This window comes from Choloepus didactylus, chromosome 16 (genome assembly GCF_015220235.1).
Source record: "Choloepus didactylus isolate mChoDid1 chromosome 16, mChoDid1.pri, whole genome shotgun sequence".
NCBI classification, from domain to species: Eukaryota; Metazoa; Chordata; class Mammalia; order Pilosa; family Megalonychidae; genus Choloepus; species Choloepus didactylus.
Window position 1 is genome coordinate 21,851,320 of NC_051322.1, and position 22,469 is coordinate 21,873,788.

The 22,469-nt window shown below is 41.2% G+C and overlaps 1 protein-coding gene across 3 annotated transcripts in view; it reads left to right on the plus strand.

Moving 5' to 3' along the window:
- ALPK2 (alpha kinase 2) overlaps positions 1-22,469 on the plus strand; it is a 211,522-nt gene that overhangs the window by 53,526 nt on the left and 135,527 nt on the right. For all 3 annotated transcript variants that reach the window (XM_037805891.1, XM_037805890.1, XM_037805892.1), the window contains 2 exons: positions 6,517-6,644; positions 10,479-10,596. In XM_037805891.1, coding sequence (XP_037661819.1) covers positions 6,517-6,644; positions 10,479-10,596 — 246 coding nt within the window. The remainder of the gene's footprint in view (positions 1-6,516; positions 6,645-10,478; positions 10,597-22,469) is intronic.

Consider the following 22,469-nt stretch of genomic DNA (forward strand, 5'->3'; position numbering starts at 1 on the left):
TAGCTCCTCTTCAAAATGTCACTTGCAGCTGCACTGAGTTCCTTCTGTTTGTCAGCTCATTTATATGGCTCCAATGATTTAATTCAGACCCACCCTGAATGGGTGGGGTAACACCTCCATGGAAATTATCCAATCAGAGTCATCACCCACAGTTGGGTGGGGCACATCTCCACAGAAACACTCAAGGAATTACAATCTAATCAACACTGATACATCTGCCCACACAAGAGTACATCAAAGATAATGGCATTTTGGGGAATATAATACATTCAAACTGGCACATTCCATCCCCTGGAGCCCAAAATGACATGATCTTTCCATATACAAAATACATTCATCCTATCACAATATCACAGAAACTTAAATCATTTCAGTAACAATAGTTAAGTACAAGATCCCATTAAATCAGTTACAGGTGTGGTCTGTCCAAAAGCAAAATTCCCCTCTGACTGTGGACCTGTAAACTTAGAACAAGTTATGTGCTTCCAATATACAAAGGAGGGACATTCATAGGATAAACATTCCCGCTGCCATAAGGAGAAACTGAAAGGAAAACAGGGTTCACAGGACCAAAACAGTTCCTCAAACCTGCAGGACAAACTCCATTAGATTTCAAAGTCTGAGAGTCATTTAGACATTGCATCCTTGGGGCTTGAGAGAGCAGGAGTCTAACTCTTCCTGAGGGCATTTTCGGCAGCCCTTTCCTCTCCAAATGCCGAGGTGAGTTTTCCAACATATCCACACACTGTGGAGACCACCTTCTCGGCCCCACCCTCCTCAAACATTGGGGCAGCACCCTGATTCCCTTCCATCTCCTCAACCCCTTCAGAACAGTGGGGTGGCAAGTGCAGCTGAGAGTGACATTTTGAAGAGGAGCTACAGCCAAGAGGGATACATTGAAGAATTCACAGGAGCTGAGAGAGTAGATGCAGATGAGAGACAGTTTGAAGACGGCCATTGAAAGCAGACTCTTGCTCCAGAAAAGCTAAGAGAGGACAAATACCCCAAGAGCAACTAAGAGTGACATTTTTGAGGAACTGCAGCCTAGAGAGGAACATCCTGGGAGAAAGCCATTTTGAAACTAGAACTTTAGAGCAGACGCCAGCCACGTGCCTTCCCAGCTAACAGAGATTTTCCAGACACCATTGACCATCCTCTAGTGAAGGTATCTGATTGCTGTTGTGTTTACCTTGGACACTTTATGGCCTTAAGACTGTAACTGTGTAACCAAATAAACCCCCTTTTATAAAAGCCGATCCATCTCTGGTGTTTTGCATTCTGGCAGCATTAGCAAACTAGAACTGAAGCCAAGTCCTTCCTCTGGGGCAAGTACTGAGATGGAGGGATGGGACTTGAAGGGGACGCTACCTTTTTATGTCTTCTTAAGAACGTGAATCTATCCTTTTAGAATCTGTATAATTAAAAGCAAATAAAATTTTTAAAAAGAAAAGAAACTTGCTCTGGGCCACATAGCTGAGAAACAAGCAAAGGCAGTTTTCTTTCCAGTTAACATATTGTCTCTCCAATGTTGTCTACAGACCCCTTCCATGGCCCATTCCACAGATACCAATAATTTAATATCAATTGCAGTCATCTCTGCAGAGTATAAGAAGTCTGTCCTCAAGGGGTGTTCTCCCCATCAGAGGAAGCCGTGAAACAGGATGGCATGACTTAACCATCCTTTCGCTTTCCCCAGGACATTCAGTGCCCCGTGGCTGTGACACATGGCAATGGAACCGACTGTGTGAGTCAAATCATGTGCCTTCCTCAATATCTTAACTCATAGGGTGTCATTGTCAGGAAGTGGTCACCTAAGTGGGTGTTGCAGGTGACACATATGGGCCACAACGTCACCCCAACTCCTGACCTCTTGATTTGTCCTTTCATCTCTCTCCAGGAAAGGGACTGGAGGAGTCATGTCCTGTAAATTACCATTACAGTGAATATTATACCAGGAGAACTTTTTAGATATCAGTTGGAACATCACTTAAAAAAAAAATCATTGTGGTAACCCACAGCAGAAAAAGAAATTGTTTGCTGAACCAAGTGAACTCTTTCCTTAAAGTCTACCAACTGTGTGACAGATTCTGACTAGGCAGTTTACCTAGGTGATTCCAATCCTTGGGACAACTCTGTGAAATAAGCCACATTATCCCCTTTTGCAGAGGAGGAAACAGTCTCAGTATCTCTGCCAGGTAAGTGGCTGCTCTGGTTGTATCTTCATCCCTGGAGGTGACAAGGTCTGGGGTTGGTCCACAGTTCTCTTATCCTTCCTGGTCAGGAGAGAGTTATCCAGCCATGAGAGCCACTTCTCTACCCTCACCCTCCTCTTGAACGGGTAATTCTAGGAATGTGCAGACTCAGGGTAGTCAGCCCTCTGCCCCCAATGTTGCTCTTAAGTGTTGCATATTGGCAATAAAAAGGAATGAAGTTCCAATACATGCTACAACATGGATGAACCTTGAAGACACTGTGCTCTATCAAAGAAGCTAGATACAAAGGACCACATATTATATGGCTCCGTTTATGTGAAATATCCAGAATAGGAAAACCCATACAGACAGAAATTAGATTAGTGCCTGCCTAGGGCTAGGAGCCAGAGGGATGGGGAGATTGGGGAGCAACAGTTAAGGGGCACAAGGTTCTTCTGGAGGCAATGAGAATGTTCTAAAATTGATTGTGGTGATGGATGCACAAATCTGTGACTATATTGAAAACCATTTTATTGTACACTTTAAATGAGTGAATTGTATGGTATTTGAATTATGCCTCACTAAAGCTATTTTAAAAAAATAAAGTGGTACAGAGACATAGGCATCACTGCTGGTCAGCACAACAGATGAGCTGGTCTTTCCAACTTGAAGCCACCGGTTTATATGTTTGTCAACCCTCGTTCCATACTTTTTACCAAGTCAAGGACAGCAGGTCAGCACATGTATACAAGTTTCACTATTAGTCATTAAATACCATAAAAAAATTAAAATTGGACTTAGATTCTGCTTTCTGCCTTATGCTTACTTTTAGCCATGAAGTTATTTGTTTAGTAATCCTGAGATCTACTGATATCAAATCAACTTCCATCACCAGCTTGAACCTCCAAAATGGGATTCATGCTTGCTTATACATTTATTCCTATAGTAATTCAATGACACTCTCCATGTTTTCTTTAAACATTTTCTTCCTTGTGCAAGATGGGTATCATTAAAGCTGTCCTTTTGATTTTTTTTTTTTTATACTTCTTTAAGCCTATCTGGGAACTTTTCCCTTATTCATTACTATCTTCTAAATAAATAATATGATGTGTTAAGTCTGGGATTTTTATCTGCATTGGAGCCCTCAATTCCCCAATCATCAAATGTACTTGGTAACATAATGTGGAATGTATATCTATTTGCCATCTTGCAGATGCATTCTCTCCCTATCCTGTGAAACTAATTTACCAGGTATGTGAGAGGGACTTTTGACACTCTCAAATATGCTATGTGTTAACCAGGGACCCCACATGGGACTGTATACCTAGTGAACCCTCTTGTGGATGATGAGTGTGGTCAATAGTACAAATACAAGAATGTTCTTCTGTGAATTAGAATAAAATGTACATTACTATTACAACATATTAATTTTAAAAGTCCTAAAACCAAGAATAATTGAAATCCAATTCAAGTGTTTATTAAAAATGTCAAATTCACAATCACAAAGCAAAATTTCTTAAAATCTTCCCAATCTTTCTTGCTCAATTTTCCACATATATCCCAGCAGGGTATATGCTCTCCAGACTTCTCTCTTCAAGTTTCTTTCCCAGCCCAAGCAGTTTCCTTCCATTTTGATGCTAACATATAACTTCAACTTTACAGCTCTTTCTACCCATTATATGAATTAGTTTAACCTCAGGTCTAAGCACTAAATTGTTTCCAGCACACAATTTTCTAAGGAAGGGACAGCAGTGTATTCTTCTAAATTAATATACTTTTACCCTGATGTTCATATAGTGAGGGTGTCTCATGTAGAGGCAGTTTGGGAATGTGTTTTTGTTTCATTAATGACTCATATTTCTAAGCAGAACTCTTTTTAAGCTGTTTTACTGAGATATATTAACATACCATACAATCCATGCAAAGTGTACAATCAGTGGTTTTCAGTATATTTACAGAGATGTACAATCATCACCATAATCAATGTTAGAACATTTTCATTAGCCTCCAAAAGAAAAACCCCATACCCCTCAGCAGTTATCCCTCAATCCCTCTATCCTTCTCTAGCCCTATATAAACACTAATTTATTTCTGTCAGAAAAAACATTTTTTTCCCATCTATAAGTTTATTTATATTTACATTTTATATAAAATCAAACAATATGTAGTACTTTGTGTCTGTTTCTTTCACTTGGCATATTTTTTTTTTGCAATTGATGAAGAATATTCATATATTACTATTCACTACAGTCCATGGTTATTAATTAATACCTTGCAATAGTGTCATACATTTGTTCTAATTCATGGAAGAAGAGTCTTATATTTCTACTATTGACCACACTCATTGTCTACAAGGGGGTTCACTATGCTATACAGTCCCATGTTTCATCATCTAGTTTTCCTTCTAGTGACATACACAGCCCTAAACTTCCCCTGTCAATCACAATCACACCCACATATCATTGCTGTTAATTACACGGACTATAATGTACTACCATCACCTCTATCCATTTCCAAACATTTACAATCAACCTTATTACACATTTTGCAAGATTAAGCATGAGCTCCTGACTCTCCACCCTCATTCTATCTAAGGAGAACATGCTGAGATTAAGGAAATGGTGTGGGAAAAACAGAAGCAGCAAGAGAGGCTGGGAGGAGTGTGTGAACAGAACATTCCCAGGGCTGTGTCTACCAAGGCATGTGGCTCAGAAAGACCCGCGCTTGGTTGAATGCTTTGCTCTCGCCATCTTAAAACTCTTAGTAACATTTGAACAGGGAGCTCCCTCCTCATTTTCATTTTCGGCTGGGCTCTGCAGCCAGCACTGCCATCAAGGCAAAGGGCCTCGCACATTGTCTGCCTTCCACCCTGATTTCCCCTCCTTCTGTTCACTTCCTGCTCCTCAGGTTTTAGGTATTGGTGAAAACTTGAACTGTTGTTGGAGAACTTGTCTCTGGCAACCTGATTCTCAGGGCTTCTGAAACAAGCTGGAAAAGTAGGAGGAAATTGGGGCAATTGGTTAAGAAGCTGTTACAACACCCATATGGAGAAGGGTTTCCCCTGCTACGGTACAATTGTGACCATCGAGACCCCGCCTGTCCCACCAAAAGCTTAGCTTCGGCTTCTGTTGTGGGCCTTCCAGCACTCCTGAACTCATCATCTGCAAGTTCTAATCCCCCCCTCCCCAGCTCAGGCTCAATGTATCCTCTTGCCATGTGACTCTTCCTTTTTTCTGAGCCCCATGGTGTGCAGGAGCTACTTACCAATGTAAGAAGTGGGACTCTAATGTTTGGATAGAGCACAATGCTTTTTCCAAGCTTGTAGCTCCACAAAGGTTAGCTGGCAGCGTGGGGCTAGCACTGTGTCAGCCTGATAGAGTGGAAAGGGCCTGGCTCAGACAAACCTGAGTTCTCGGGGCTGTCACATGTCTGTGCAGGATGTGCTCTGCGCAGCTCTAGGAGGTGCCTTCCGCACTAAACGTGTACAACCTGTCCGGCCACGAATTGTGGCCACAGGGCCGCAGCTGCTTGAGTTGTGTGCTCTTGAGCAATTTATTGTGCTTCCACTTCCTCATTCCTTCAGGCAGTTCAAAAGGGATTCACTGAAATGACATATCTGGTGATTAATCAGGTATTTAATGCCTTCTTGTGCTGATGAATAAATGCTTGTTCAAAAAGGCTAGCCCAGTCCCTGCCCTCTCCAGAAGGAGCAGTTGCTTCCTTTTTTTTTTCTCTTTTTTTTTTTTAGTTGCTTTTAATTTTAAAATATTGCCTACCTGGAGATTTGTTTGATTTTAAGAAATTCCTCTTTTCAGAGGCAAAGTCCTCTTTTCAGGGGGCAAAGACATATGTACACCTTCTTTTTGAAAATAATACAAAAAGATTTTTATTAAAAAGGGGAAAGAAAGTGAGAGGAGGGGGCACCAGCCATGGCTTGCCGGAGTCCTCCCTCTGACCTGAGACACCGGGCAATGTCTGGAGACGTTTTTGGCTGTCATGATGGGGTTGGGGAGTGGGTGCTACTGGCATCTAGTGGGTTGAGGTCCGGGATGCTGTTAGACATCCTGCAACACACAGGGGAGCCCCCACAACAGAACTATCCACCCCAAGATGTCAGTAGTGCCAAGGGTGAGAAAGTCTGCCCTAGGCTTTAAAAGTGCCCTGTTGGCCTGAGTGCCATAGCCCAGGCCTTCCATAAACCAACAGAGCTGCTCCATGCTCCTCCGCGTTAGCTTCCCCAATGGGGCCGTGTGGCTTCTTGAGTTCCTAGGAAGGCCAAGGAAATCCCAGAGCTAAGGATGATGTCGGAATTTTTATTTTTCAGGTCCCTGTGGCATGAAAGGATGACAGACGCAGGAGGGCCCTGGCGGCACAGACTCTGTTTTTTATCTACATTGCTTTCCCAGAAGGTTCCTGAGAAGTCAGACATCATGCTTCGTTGCATAATATCTGGTAAACATCACAGCTAATCAATCTCCCTATTATCCCTATGGCCCAGATCTCTTTGCTCACACAGACATCATTAAAACGTCGTTTGGAAAAAGTAACTTGGAAGTTTGTGCTGAGAGATGGATTGAGCAACTAAATCTTTTTTTTTTTCCCCTAGAGAAGATTTCTTTGAGTAACTTCCTGTCCCATTTTAGTGGTCTTCATCACGTCATGTTGTAGTTCTTGATTAGGCAACTCTCACCCAGATTATTTTTTCAGATAATCCACTCTTAATTTCCTGTGAGTCATAGAATGAGATGAATAACTTCACAGCAGACAATTTATTGAACTATCCTGCTGTTACTCTTTTGCTGTTATCCAAAAATTGGTTAAATTAGTCTGTAGTGCTTGTCTTCTTCAGGCAGGCAGATAAGCAGTGAAATGGTCTGAATCAAGGCAGCGGGTGCCTAGTAGAGGAAAAGCAGAGGACTTCCCCTTGGACTGGAGAATGGGTAACTAAAATATCCAGAGTTGGTCAAGTATTGGTACCCCCAGGGTAAAAAGGATTTACTAATAAAAGACAATAAAAACAAAATAATTGGAGTATGTCTCTGTTCTTAAAAACAAGGAGGCACCAGTGTTCTCCTGAGGGCAGATGGAAAGCTGTTCACCCCTTGAGCCCTATTTCGAAGTCCAGACACTGAAATGTCCGTACTTCCTTAGCAAAAGTTATAATAAAATCTTGTCTTTCGTTCCCATGCTAGAGTGTACAACTCTTCAGTCAGTCATTGCAGGCCCAGAACTGAGCCTCTCTTTCTCCAGGCTTGCCTGTAGTTGTTCAGACAGAGGGGAGGACACAAGCTGACCTTGACCTTTCAGAGGAGAGCCTCCATGTTTTCCCAGGAAGCCCCAAACTTGGCTGTCAGTCCACATATGCATTAGCCAGATACTTCCAGAACGATCAGGAGGTGGCTCTCGGTATGAGATCTGCAGGTAGGTTCAAAGGCAAGGGTAGGAGGTTCAGGTGAGGTTTCCAGGCAATGGAGGGACAAAAGAGAACCACCCACAAGGTACAGTATACCACTTCCCTCTACAGCAATCATTTCTGGCTAATTATTCAGATCTGTACAGCACAGAGGGAAAAAAACAGTCAGCTATGAAGAAACCAGGGGAATCAATCAGCCCTGGTGAGTCTGATTGAAAAATTGGAGTCCCAGAGAATGGAATGAGTTCGCCAGACCCAGCTTGTGCATTCTTTATGTACTTACTTCAAAAAAGGATCACTTATATCCTTCCTCAAAAGGAATCTAATAAAAACTGACTGTAAGGGGGACACAAAGCTGGTAAGAACAGAGAGGAATTGATTATGGACAGCAGCCTCCTTAATGGGTTTTCAGGGAAGCACATTGTTAGTGGTTTAGTCATTTGCCTGAAGGAGGCTCAGCTAAGCAGTTGCTGGGGGAGCACATGTGCTTACATGCAGTTCTGTCTGCCCCTGGCTCCGGGGGCTGGTTACTCGGAAACTTCCTGAAGGAGGAGGCAGGGAGGAGCACCCCACATTTCCCCAAAAGCATATTCAGGGCATTAACACAGCGGTAGCCTAGCTGGGGACCTCCAAGTTAAATGAGACATAGAGAGGAGGGTGAGGGACTTAGCAGTCTAGGGCTTTGCAGATGGCACAGCTGTCACTGATTGTTGTTTTTTTTTTTTATTTAAATTAGAGAAGTTGTAGGTTTACAGAAAGATCATGCAGAAAACAGAGTTCCCGTATATCTGCCCCCACTTATTACATTTTGCATTAGTGTGGTACCTTTGTTACCATCCATGAGAGAATATTATAATTGTACTGTCTATAGTCCATAGTTTACACTAGGGTTCAGTTCTATGGCTGTTTTTTGTTTTGTTTTTTTGTTTTTTTGTTCTCACGACATATATACTACCTAAAATTTCCCCTTTAAGCCACATTCAAATATACAATTCAGTGGTGTTAATTACACTATACAATACAGTGGAGTTCACAATGTTGTGCTACCATCATCATGATCCATTACCAAAACTTTTCCATCAATCCAAATTAGAAACTCTGCATCAATTAAGAATTAACTTCCCATTCCCTACCCCCAGCCCACCCTCACCCCTGTTAATCTGTATTCCAGTTTCAGACTATGAATTTTCTTATTTTAATTATTTCCTATCACTGAGATCATACAGTATTTGTCCTTTAGTATCTGGCTTATGTTTCTCAACATGATATCTTCAAGGTTTATCCATATTGTCACATGTATCAGAATTTCATTCCTTTTTATGGATGAAAAATATTCCATTGTTTGTATGTACCAAATTTTGTTTATCCATTCATCTTTTGATGGACCCTTTGATGGCTTCCATCTTTTGACAGTTGTGAATAATGCTGCCATGAATGTTGTTGTGCAAATATTTGTCCAAGTCCCTGCTTTCAATTCTTTGGGGGTATATAACTAGAAGTGACATTGCCAGATTATATGGTAATTCTATACTTAACTTTCTGAGGAACTGCCAAACTGTTTTCCACAACAGCCCTCAGTGATTTTACCTTCCTAAGTCCCTGTCCTTTTATGGCTTTTCCCCTTCTATGACCTTCATAGAACATGGAGTTCTTATCTTATTGGTCTCTAAGGTTGCTTGCCAAAAATCATGCAATAAAAAAGACAGAAATGCATGTTCCTGGGTGGAATTCAGAATGGTATATTATTTTCAAATACTGGGCTGTCCTCCCTGTATATATGGCACATTTTGGTAAATTTTCACTGATTTGGAGGCTACTGAGAAAACTCTTTGGGACACACTGGAAACCTCCTACCCCGTAACAGGGGAAAAAAAATTCCCAAAGGGTGGATGGAATTCCTGGAGTTTTACCATATCAGCCCATTAGCACCACATCCAGTTAACAATCACCAGGGAGGGATGAACCCCTTTTAAAGGTGAAAGCGTACTCAGTTTCTGTGATGACATCAGTCATAAATGCATGGTACCAGCCTTGGAAACCTGCATTCCAAACTCTTTCATCCTCAGGAAGAACATGGCATTTGCTAATCCACTTTGTGCTTTTCTCTTTCATACCATAACATATGCTCGACTTTGAGTACTGTTAACTTTTCGAAAAGGTAAAATGACTCTCATGCAAATATGAAATGAACATTTCAAAGATTTTATTCCACTCATTAATTAAAGAGGGAACCAGAAAGTATTAAGACCTGGTCAAAGAACACTTGAGGAACTAGGTATTGATAGGCAATTTAATAAAGGAATCTTAGGATAAGATTGTTGGATTAGGTATAACATTGGTTAATGTCCTATAGGAAACAGACCATAGCTTATGAGGTTATCTTTTCTGCTAGACAGAAAATATATGCATCTCTATTGGACAAAAGTTTACAAGTTAACATGTAACTTCTTTAAGTCTGGGAAATTTTAATCAATAGCAATCATTAAGTGAAGCAGAGTGCATTCCTCTAGGTAGCTCTTGGATGGGCCTTTACTCCATATGATATTGAAATGATACAACATCCACATTTTTGCCTTATTTCCAAGTTTGGATAATTTTTCTTAATAGCTCCTTGACATTAGGGACTGCAATTTTTCATTTTGTATCCCCTACCTCCATCCCAGCATAGCACCCTCTTAGGCACATAATACGCTCAATAAGTGCTTATTGAATGCTGCATTTTTATCAGTGAGAGGAAGATTTTTCAGTTCTCCAACTGACATAATCCATCATGCTCATCTTATTGCTTATTGCCCAGTGTTGTTCATAGCTTGATTTTTTTTTTTTCTAAGAATACTTAAAATATAAGAATATTCTTCTTTCTTTATCCTCAGGTCAGCCCAAGCCAGAGGTAACTTGGTATAAGAATGGTCAAGCCATTGACATGTGCGACATTATTTCCAGTTACAAATTCTTTGAGAACCAGTATATTCACATGCTACATCTCTATTGGTAAGTGTCTGTGCCTCTGTAGACTATTTATGAACATCACTATATTTTGTCATGTGCTGGTTACTATGAGCTAAGGCCAAAAGATTGACTTATGTTTGCTTTCTGAATCCTAATTTTGGATGTTATCGGCAACCATCAGTCAAGGCATCCAGCATAGACTATTTGCTCAGCCCTGCCCAGTAATAATTACCCTCCTCTAATTTGCTGTCATTGATGGAATTAGGACTTTATCTAGGATTTTATTTAAAGCAATCCAGTGATTTTCATCCATTAAATGAGCTTTCCATTTAATCTTGTTCTCTCTGGAAAGTTGAGGAAGCATGACAGGATCTCAGCACTGTTGTCCAGTCTTTACATGTAAGAATGGAAGTGGCTGACCATGAACCCATAGCAAATTGGTGATTGAATTAAGGTTACAAACCATAACTTCTGACTTTATTGCAGGAAGTAGCATGGTCCAGTACAGTGGTTTCTGATTCTTTTCGTTCCCCCAAGAACTATTTGCTCAGATAAAATCAGGGAGCTCAGTATATAAACAGAGAACTGCTCTGGTTGAAGCTGGGTGGGGAGAGACTGGGGTCTTGTGCTCTTGGTCCTATTGCTATGAATTGGTGGTGGGGCTCCAGAAGGCTCTGAGGAAGCTGAGGATCATAGTATGACTGGTGGACATGGCCATGAGCCAGCAGCCTTGGGTCTGAGAGTAAAAAAAGCAAGACTTGGGTTTGAATTCCAACTCTTCCATTTTCTGACTGTGTGACCTTGGCCAGTTGTTTAACCTCTCTGAATCTCAGTTTCTTTGCCTGTAAAATAAAAGGGCAGCTGGGAGAATTAAATGATCTATACTTGTAAGGCGTGGTCATTGTAGTTGTTCAGTAAACACTAGCTTTCTTATCTCCCCATCCATACTTTTTGTTTAAAAGTAATATCAAGAGATAATTTTATAATGGTTCAAATTATTGATTCAACTGGCTTATAGAAGATCTGGCCTGACATGTTAGACATCCATTTATTCAACTATCCTTTAATTCTTTAAAAAATATTCATTAAGCAGCTACTACATGCCAGGCTTTTTGCCTCGTGTTAGGGATAGAGGTGAACAACACAAACATTGTCTACACCCTCATAAAATTTGGAGTCCAGCATAGAAGAAAAGTGGTGAACAAATAAAGCTATTCCTTCCCCACTATTCCAATATACCTCCAATATACCTGTGGGGCACCCAGATTGGCATTTGCTGCCCCTTGATCACAGCTTGGACTTTCCTCCCTTTTCATTCCAATCTTGCCAAGGCCTCCCTATCTCTTTTTCAACTTAGAGTTGGCCTTTTAGGTTCATAGGCCCAAACATTCTCTTCTCCTTTGAGCTTAGTGCTCAGGCCTCCCTGTGGGTGCTTATATATTGCTCAGGATTGAGGATAGTTCAGTAGACGGTAGTCCTCTTAGGGGCAGAAACCCTCTGTTTCACACTAACGCATCCTCTAGGACCTGGTACAGTGCCTGCAATATAAATATTTGTGAAAAAGATAGATGGGTAAATGGCTATTTTTTGTTGTTGTTAATTGTCTAGATTGGAGTTGGTACACTTTTTCTGTAAAAGGCCAGATGGCAAATATTTTAGGCTTCAGGCCAGACAATCTCAGTAACAACAACCCAACTCTGCCATTTTAGTGCAAAAGCAGCCATAGACAATATGTAAACAAATGAGCATGGATGTGTTCCAATAACACTTTATTTACAAAAACAGGTAGGGGGCTGAATTTGCCCTGTGGGCTATAGTTTGCCGACCCCTGGCCTAGACTGTAAGATCCTTGAGGAGATATACATTGTACTTTGTATGTTTCTCACCTTGCCTTTCTCCCTCTGAGCACTAAATACATATTTCTCGATTGATTAATTTTAGTCTCACCCTAAGTCAAAATATTGTACACCCTTTGTAGCCAGGAGAGAAGCCTAAGGTGTGTTCTTTTAAGAATTTAAAAACTGAGATTTGCTATTAATGTTATTTGTCCTTTATACAGGATGAGGAAAGTACACAAAAGTAATGTTTATGGGATATGAAAGGATGAATGAAGAGGGCCATGGCGAATCCCCAGGGGCAGAGGGCAGGCTGCGGTGGGAGGGACACAGTGGGAGGAGAATCACAGAAGGGAACTGGTTGCGGCGGGAAGGGCAGGGAGTCCCCAAACACAGCCCCGAGGTCCAGCATAATGGTGACTGTCCGTAAAAATTCAAAATTTAATGTGAAAGTTTCCACTCTTCCTAAGCTTCTGGCCTGCCATTTTGAAAAGTAGCGCACCTACTGGGGAAAGGTATCCAGTCCTAAGACAAGGGAAGATGGTAGAGCAATATGACAATAGGCATGATCATGTTTTTCTGCTTAGGAGTAAAAATTCTGGGTGCTAATGATCTTGGAAAATCCTGGGCTGTAGCTGCACAATAACATTGCCCACCAATGCTTGGGCTTCACCCTTGACCAACTAAATCAGAATCCCAGATGATTCCAATGTGTTGCCTAACAGGAAAAGTACCTTATATCCTAAACATTCATTTGCAAAGTACTTGGACTTCTCCCAGTCTGCTCAGTGCCAGTTAGGAAAATGAATGATATTGTGCACAAATGCCTTTCAAAGATTAAAGGTTAGTCACAATATCATTCTCTTAATTTTTCTTGCCATTAACAATATACCATAAACCACAGGATTAGCGCATGTTTCCCCAAGAAAAGTACTTTTCTTTATCTACCATGGTTGGTCTTTGGGCCGTTAAATCTGAGTCCTCAGATATATGAAAGCCATCCTCCACTTCCAGTTTCTGTTTCCCAAGGGCTTTTTCTGGTTTAACAAATCTAATCTGCAGTTTCATTATCTCTCTTCTGAGCTTCCCTCCTTCCCTACCCCGGTAACACCCTTTCCCTCCCAGATCCCTGCCACCCCCCCTGTACCACTCTAATCTAATGAAACCAAGCCTTGGGGACAATGAGACACCTGGAAGGAGTCATCAGTGCTAGTGTGGCCTTACACAATTGCTGGGCAGGAGAGAGAAATAGGAAGCCAAGAATACAGTCAAGGGGAGAGAAACGTCAATGACAACAATATGGCATGCACTGTAGCTTGAAAATTTTTTTTCCCAAAAGATGTGGGAGTTGGGAGGAGGGGAGAAAAATGCAAATAGATGTTTGCTACTTCCTAGTGAAAGCAAGTCGCTACCATGTATATTACAAATGGGGAACTTTGTCCTCTTATGAGCACAATTTAAAGAAAGGCAGCAAAGCAACAGGTGAAAATCTGTCCAGGAACCCAACCCATCCCTAGAGAAACACACCCCTTTCCGCAGTAAGGTGTCTTCTTTTGATGTCCGCAATCCCGTCCTGCTGCACAGGTTACAGGTGAGGCTAGATGGAGGGTGGGAGGAGGGAGAGGTGGGGCAGGTGGGCAGGGCTAGGGGCAGGCACCCGAGGGGACAGTGGCCAGGAGGACTATGCTGTCGTCACCAGCCTGTCTACTCATCTCCTCATCTGAGCATGCTATTCTTTTTTTTTTTTTTTAATCTTCATTTTATTGAGATATATTCACATACCACGCAGTCATACAAAACAAATCGTACTTTCGATTGTTCACAGTACCATTACATAGTTGTACATTCATCACCCAAATCAATCCCTGACACCTTCATTAGCACACACACAAGAATAACAAGAATAATAATTAGAGTGAAAAAGAGCAATTGAAGTAAAAAAGAACACTGGGTACCTTTGTCTGTTTGTTACCTTCCCCTATTTTTCTACTCATCCATCCATAAACTAGACAAAGTGGAGTGTGGTCCTTATGGCTTTCCCAATCCCCTTGTCACCCCTCATAAGCTACATTTTTATACAACTGTCTTCGAGATTCATGGGTTCTGGGTTGTAGTTTGATAGTTTCAGGTATCCACCACCAGCTACCCCAATTCTTTAGAACTTAAAAAAGGTTGTCTAAAGTGTGCGTAAGAGTGCCCACCAGAGTGACCTCTCGGCTCCTTTTGGATTCTCTCTGCCACTGAAGCTTATTTCATTTCCTTTCACATCCCCCTTTTGGTCAAGAAGATGTTCTCCGTCCCACGATGCCAGGTCTACATTCCTCCCCGGGAGTCATATTCCACGTTGCCAGGGAGATTCACTCCCCTGGGTGTCTGATCCCACGTAGGGGGGAGGGCAGTGATTTCACCTTTCAAGTTGGCTTAGCTAGAGAGACAGGGCCACATCTGAGCAACAAAGAGGCATTCGGGAGGAGGCTCTTAGGCACAACCATAGGGAGGCCTAGCCTCTCCTTTGCAGCAACCGTCTTCCCAAGGGTAAAACCTGTGGTAGAGGGCTCAACCCATCAAACCACCAGTCCCCTATGTCTGTGGTCATGTTAGCAACCATGGAGGTGGGGTAGGCGAATACCCCTGCATTCTCCACAGGCTCCTCAAGGGGGCACTGCATCTTTTTTTTTTTCCCTTGTTTTTTTTTTTTTTTTTTTTTTTTAAATTTCCCTTCTTTTTTAAATCAACTGTATGAAAAAAAAGTTAAAAAGAAAACAAACATACAATAAAAGAACATTTCAAAGAGACCATAACAAGGGAGTAAGAAAAAGACAACTAACCTAAGATAACTGCTTAACTTCCAACATGTTCCTACTTTACCCCAAGAAAGTTACCTAATATAGCAACATTTCTGTGAACTTGTTCCTACTATATCCATCAGAAATTAACAGACCATAGTCATTCCTGGGCATCCCCAGAACGTTAAATAGCTTATCTGTTCTTCTTGGATTATTGTTCCCCCTTCCTTAATTGCTCTGTATTGCTAGTTCCCCTACATTCTACATTATAAGCCATTTGTTTTATATTTTTCAAAGTTCACATTAGTGGTAGCATATAATATTTCTCTTTTTGTGCCTGGCTTATTTCGCTTAGCATTATGTCTTCAAGGTTCATCCATGTTGTCATATGTTTCACGAGATCGTTCCTTCTTACTGCCGCGTAGTATTCCATCGTGTGTATATACCACATTTTATTTATCCACTCATCTGTTGAAGGACATTTGGGTTGTTTCCATCTCTTGGCAATTGTGAATAATGCTGCTATGAACATTGGCGTGCAGATATCTGTTCGTGTCACTGCTTTCCGATCTTCCGGGTATATACCGAGAAGTGCAATCGCTGGATCGAATGGTAACTCTATATCTAGTTTTCTAAGGAATTGCCAGACTGACTTCCAGAGTGGCTGAACCATTATACAGTCCCACCAACAGTGAATAAGAGTTCCAATTTCTCCACATCCCCTCCAGCATTTGTAGTTTCCTGTTTGTTTAATGGCAGCCATTCTAACCGGTGTTAGATGGTATCTCATTGTGGTCTTAATTTGCATCTCTCTAATAGCTAGTGAAGCTGAACATTTTTTCATGTGTTTCTTGGCCATTTGTATTTCCTCTTCAGAGAACTGTCTTTTCATATCTTTTGCCCATTTTATAATTGGGCCGACTGTACTATTGTCATTGAGTTGTAGGATTTCTTTATATATGCAAGATATCAGTCTTTTGTCAGATACATGGTTTCCAAAAATTTTTTCCCATTGAGTTGGCTGCCTCTTTACCTTTTTGAGAAATTCCTTTGAGGTGCAGAAACTTCTAAGCTTGAGGAGTTCCCATTTATCTATTTTCTCTTTTGTTGCTTGTGCTTTGGATGTAAAGTCTAGGAAGTGGCCACCTAATACAAGGTCTTGAAGATGTTTTCCTACATTATCTTCTAGGAGTTTTATGGTACTTTCTTTTATATTGAGATCTTTGGTCCATTTTGAGTTAATTTTTGTGTAGGGGGTGAGGTAGGGGTCCTCTTTCATTCTTTTGGATATGGATATCCAACTCTCCCAGCCCCATTTGTTGAAAAGACCATTCTGACTCAGTTCAGTGACTTTGGGGGCCTTATCAAAGATCAGTCGGCCATAGATCTGAGGGTCTATCTCCGAATTCTCAATTCGATTCCATTGATCTATATGTCTATCTTTGTGCCAGTACCATGCTGTTTTGGCAACTGTGGCTTTATAATAAGCTTCAAAGTCAGGGAGTGTAAGTCCTCCCACTTCGTTTTTCTTTTTTAGAGTGTCTTTAGCAATTCAAGGCATCTTCCCTTTCCAAATAAATTTGATAACTAGCTTTTCCAAGTCTGCAAAGTAGGTTGTTGGAATTTTGATTGGGATTGCATTGAATCTGTAGATGAGTTTGGGTAGAATTGACATCTTAATGACATTTAGTCTTCCTATCCATGAACATGGAATATTTTTCCATCTTTTAAGGTCCCCTTCTATTTCTTTTAGTAGAGTTATGTAGTTTTCTTTGTATAGGTCTTTTACATCTTTGGTTAAGTTGATTACTAGGTACTTGATTTTTTTAGTTGCTATTGAAAATGGTATCTTTTTCTTGAGTGTCTCTTCAGTTTGTTCATTTCTAGCATATAGAAACATTACTGACTTATGTGCATTAACCTTGTATCCCGCTACTTTGCTAAATTTGTTTATTAGCTCTAGTAGCTGTATCGTCGATTTCTCAGGGTTTTCTAGATATAAGATCATATCATCTGCAAACAATGAGAGTTTTACTTCTTCTTTTCCAATTTGGATGCCTTTTATTTCTTTGTCTTGCCGGATTGCCCTGGCTAGCACTTCCAGCACAATGTTGAATAACAGTGGTGATAGCGGGCATCCTTGTCTTGTTCCTGATCTTAGAGGGAAGGCTTTCAGTCTCTCTCCATTGAGTACTATGCTGGCTGTGGGTTTTTCATATATGCTCTTTATCATGTTGAGGAAGTTTCCTTCAATTCCTACCTTTTGAAGTGTTTTTATCAAAAAGGGATGTTGGATTTTGTCAAATGCTTTTTCAGCATCTATTGAGATGATCAATTGATTTTTCCCTTTTGACTTGTTAATGTGTTGTAATACATTGATTGATTTTCTTATGTTGAACCATCCTTGCATGCCTGGAATGAACCCCACTTGGTCCTGGTGTATGATTTTTTTAATGTGTCTTTGGATTCGATTTGCAAGTATTTTGCTGAGGATTTTTGCATCTATATTCATTAGGGAGATTGGCCGGTAGTTTTCCTTTTTTGTAACATCTTTGCCTGGTTTTGGTATTAGATTGATGTTAGCTTCATAAAATGAGTTAGGTAGTGTTCCATTTTCTTCAATGTTTTGAAAGAGTTTGAGTAAGATTGGTGTCAGTTCTTTCTGGAAAGTTTGGTAGAATTCCCCTGTGAAGCCATCTGGCCCTGGGCATTTATTTGTGGGAAGATTTTTGATGACTGATTGGATCTCTTTGCTTGTGATGGGTTGGTTGAGGTCTTCTATTTCTTCTCTGGTCAGTCTAGGTTGTTCATATGTTTCCAGGAAATTGTCCATTTCCTCTACATTATCCAGTTTGTTGCCATACAGTTGTTCACAGTATCCTCTTATAATTTTTTTAATTTCTTCAGGATCTGCAGTTATGTCACCTTTTTCATTCATTATTTTGTTTATATGGGTCTTCTCTCTTTTTGATTTTGTCAGTCTAGCTAGGGGCTTGTCAATCTTGTTGATCTTCTCAAAGAACCAACTTTTGGTGATATTTATCCTCTCTATTGTTTTTTTGTTCTCTATGTCATTTAGTTCTGCTTTAATCCTTGTTATTTCTTTTCTTGTACTTGGTTTAGGATTGGTTTGCTGTTCATTTTCTAGCTTCTTCAGTTGATCCATTAGTTCTTTGATTTTGGCTCTTTCTTCCTTTTTAATATATGCATTTAGTGCTATAAATTTCCCCCTTAGCACTGCTTTTGCTGCGTCCCATAGGTTTTGGTATGTTGTGTTCTCATTTTCATTTGTCTCTATATATTTAGCAATTTCTCTTGCTATTTCTTCTTTAACCCACTGATTGTTTAGGAGTGTGTTGTTTAACCTCCAGGTATTTGTGAATTTTCTAAGTCTCTGATGGTTGTTGACTTCTAATTGTATTCCATTGTGGTCAGAGAATGTGCTTTGAATAATTTCAATCTTTTTAAATTTATTGAGGCTTGTTTTATGTCCCAGCATATGATCTATTCTGGAGAAAGTTCCATGAGCACTAGAAAAGTATGTGTATCCTTGTGATTTGGGATGTAATGTCCTGTATATGTCTGTTAAATCTAATTCATTTATCAGATTGTTTAGGTTTTCAATTTCCTTATTAGTCTTCTGTCTGGTTGATCTATCTATAGGAGAGAGTGATGTGTTGAAGTCTCCCACAATTATTGTGGAAACATCAATTGCTTCCTTTAGTTTTTCCAGTGTTTCTCTCATGTATTTTGTGGCACCTTGATTGGGTGCATAGACATTTACGATTGTTATTTCTTTTTGCTGAACTGCCCCTTTTATTAGTATGTAGTGGCCTTCTTTGTCTCTCAAAACATCCCTGCATTTGAAGTCTATTTTATCTGAGATTAATATTGCTACACCTGCTTTCTTTTGGCTGTAGCTTGCATGAAATATTTTTTTCCATCCTTTCACTTTCAGTTTCTTTGTGTCCCTGTGTCTAAGATGAGTCTCTTGTATGCAACATATTCATGGTTCATTTTTTTTTGATCCATTCTGCGAATCTATATCTTTTAATTGGGGAGTTTAATCCATTTACATTCAACGTTATAACCGTGAAGGCATTTCTTGAATCAGCCATCTTATCCTTTGGTTTTTGTTTGTCATATTTTTCCCCTCTGTCTATTAATATCCTTTATTGTACCCATACCGAATCTCTTTAGTACTGAACCTTTCTCCAAGTCTCTCTGTCCTTTCTTTGTTTCTCTGTCTGTAGGGCTCCCTTGAGTATCTCCAGTAGGGCAGGTCTCTTGTTAGCAAATTCTCTCAGCATTTGTTTGTCTGTGAAAAATTTAAGCTCTCCCTCAAATTTGAAGGAGAGCTTTGCTGGATAAAGTATTCTTGGCTGGAAATTTTTCTCACTCAGAATTTTAAATATATCGTGCCACTGCCTTCTTGCCTCCATGGTGGCTGCTGAGTAGTCACTACTTAGTCTTATGCTGTTTCCTTTGTATGTGGTGAATTGCTTTTCTCTTGCTGCTTTCAGAACTTGCTCCTTCTCTTCTGTGTTTGACAGTGTGATCAGTATATGTCTCGGAGTGGGTTTATTTGGATTTATTCTATTTGGAGTTCGCTGAGCATTTATGATTTGTGTATTTATGTTGTTTAGAAGATTTGGGAAGTTTTCCCCAACAATTTCTTTGAATACTCTTCCTAGACCTTTACCCTTTTCTTCCCCTTCTGGGACACCAATGAGTCTTATATTCGGACGTTTCATATTATCTATCATCTCCCTGAGGTCCATTTCGATTTTTTCAATTTTTTTCCCCATTCTTTCTTTTATGCTTTCATTTTCCATTCTGTCATCTTCGAGGTCACTGATTCGTTGTTCAGCTTCCTCTAGTCTTGTACTATGAGTGTCCAGAATCTTTTTAATTTGGTCAACAGTTTCTTTAATTTCCATAAGATCATCCATTTTTTTATTTAGTCTTGCAATGTCTTCTTTATGCTCTTCTAGGGTCTTCTTGATTTCCTTTATCTCCTGTACTATGGTCTCATTGTTCATCTTTAGTTCTTTGAGTAGCTGCTCTAGGTGCTGTGTCTCTTCTGGTCTTTTGTTTTGGGTGCTTGGGCTTGGGTTATCCATATCGTCTGGTTTTTTCATATGCTTTATAATTTTCTGTTGTTTTTGGCCCCGTGGCATTTGCTGAACTTGATAGGGTTCTTTTAGGATTTGTAGACCAATTGAAGTCCTTATCTCTAATTTATCAGATCTACAGCTTCGTGGAGTACACTTTCTCTAACTAACCAGCAGGTGGCGTCCACGAGCCACCTGTTCTCCACAAGCCAGTTCTCCCCTGCTTAGCCTTTTTGGTGAGTGGGGGAGTGAGTCTTGTGGGGTCCAATTGGTGTACCAAGCTTGCGTGTGTAGTTGGTGTTGCCTGCCCTGTATATGGGGCGTGTTTCTGGGCAGTCAGGGAGGGGGGGGTGGCTCTAACAATCAAATCTCCCTGGTGATCCTAGCGTTTTAAAGCTGCTGCAATAGTCTAATCCTTCAGTTCAGTCCTGCCACAGTTTGTCTCTGCCACTGACCCACAAGTCCTTGGTATTGGCGTATGGCTCCTGAGACTTGCAAGTGGGCCCCTCTTCCAGGCTGTGCACCCCGGGTCCTCTGTTGAGGGATGACTGTGCTATGTCACAGGTGAGTGCCGTCCCCCCAGGGCAGTTCTGGGCTGCTGGGCTGTGTAGGGAGGCTCCCAGTTTGCTGAAATGATGGCTGAATGGGGCTTTGTTAATTCACACTGCTCTACCTTCCCAACTCTGGGACAATCAGCTGAGGTTTCAGGGAAGGCTAATGTCCATGCCCAGTTTTGTGGTGTGTGCCTGTTATTTGAAGCACTTCCGTCACACTGGGTTGTCTGGGGCAGTTCTGGGCTATGGGGCTGGCGATGGGCAGGAGTGTTTCCTGTCCACCAGGATGATGGCTGTGAGCGGACACCCCCCTTTTCTTGGGATGTTGTGGTGTTTAGTGAATTTTCTCAGCCACTGGATTATTGCGTTTTGTCTCAGCGCTCTCCTAGTTCTGCTCTTGACTTGACCTGCCCAAATAGCAAGTCTTTGAAGCTTTCTGTATTGGGCTTCTTAGAGTAATTGTTTTAGAAAAAGAAAAAAGGATTAAAAAAAAAAAAAAAAAAGAAAAAAAAAAAAAACGGGCCCTCCTCAGAGATCTAATGGGTTATTGAAATGCTAAGAGACAAAGCAACCAGGGCCATTAAGGAAAGGTCCACAGGGCAGAGAGATCAGCTTTTCTTCGGGATTTGCATATGCGCCTCAGGGCCCTTCCCCTTTCTGTGTTCACCAGAACTCCAAAAATCCTCCGCTTTTATTTTGGAGTTTTTCGTGTTGTTTTTTTTCTATGCCTGTCTCCTCTCTGCTGGGCTGGCTGCTCTCAGATTCTCTGGTGTCTGGTCTCAGTCTATCTATGGTTGGAGTTTGAATCAGTAGAATGAGTTTCTGATAAGGGCTGCCACTGCAGTTCTCCCTTCTCCTTCCCGGAGCTGACAGCCCCTCCTCCCCCGGGACTGAGCCTGGCAGGGAGGGGCGCGGGTCCCCTGGCCGCAAAAACTTACAGATTTCGCTGATCTCAGCAGTTCCACGTTTTCATGAGTGTTGTATGAAGTATGCCCAAACGCAGATTGCTCTGTGGTGTCCAGTCCACGCAGTTCCTGGCTTTCTACCTACTTTCCTGGAGGAGTAACTAAAACATACAGCTCACCAGTCTGCCATCTTGCCCCGCCTCCGAGCATGCTATTCTTAAAAACAAAAAACAAAAAGCTGTCATTCCTGTAACTTGGCCTAAGGGCTGGCCAGCTTTGTCTGTAACACAACACTGGTTCCAAAGATACTGGCTGAATTCATCCACGCCACCTGGGAGGTGGGGCGGGGTTGGGGGGCATCTGCAAGTCAAGAAGCAAAGAAAGTGGGTATCTATTACTCAAGATTTTGAAGGAAAAATCAATACGAAGTTTTCCTGGGTCCCTTGTGTTTTTAGCCCCAGGGATATTGGCAATGTCTGGGGACATTTTTGATTGTCATGCCTGGGGCTCCTGACATTGAGTGAGTAGAGGCCAGGGATGCTGCTAAGCATTCTACAGTGCGCAGGACAGCCCCCTGTTACAAAGAATGCCAATAGCACTAAGACAAACAACCAAAAAACTTAAAACAACAGCAGCTCATTATTCTTACGCTTCCGTGGGTTGGCTGGGTGGGTCCTCTGCTGATCTTGCCTGGCTCTCCTACTATTTGAGTCAGTTTGAA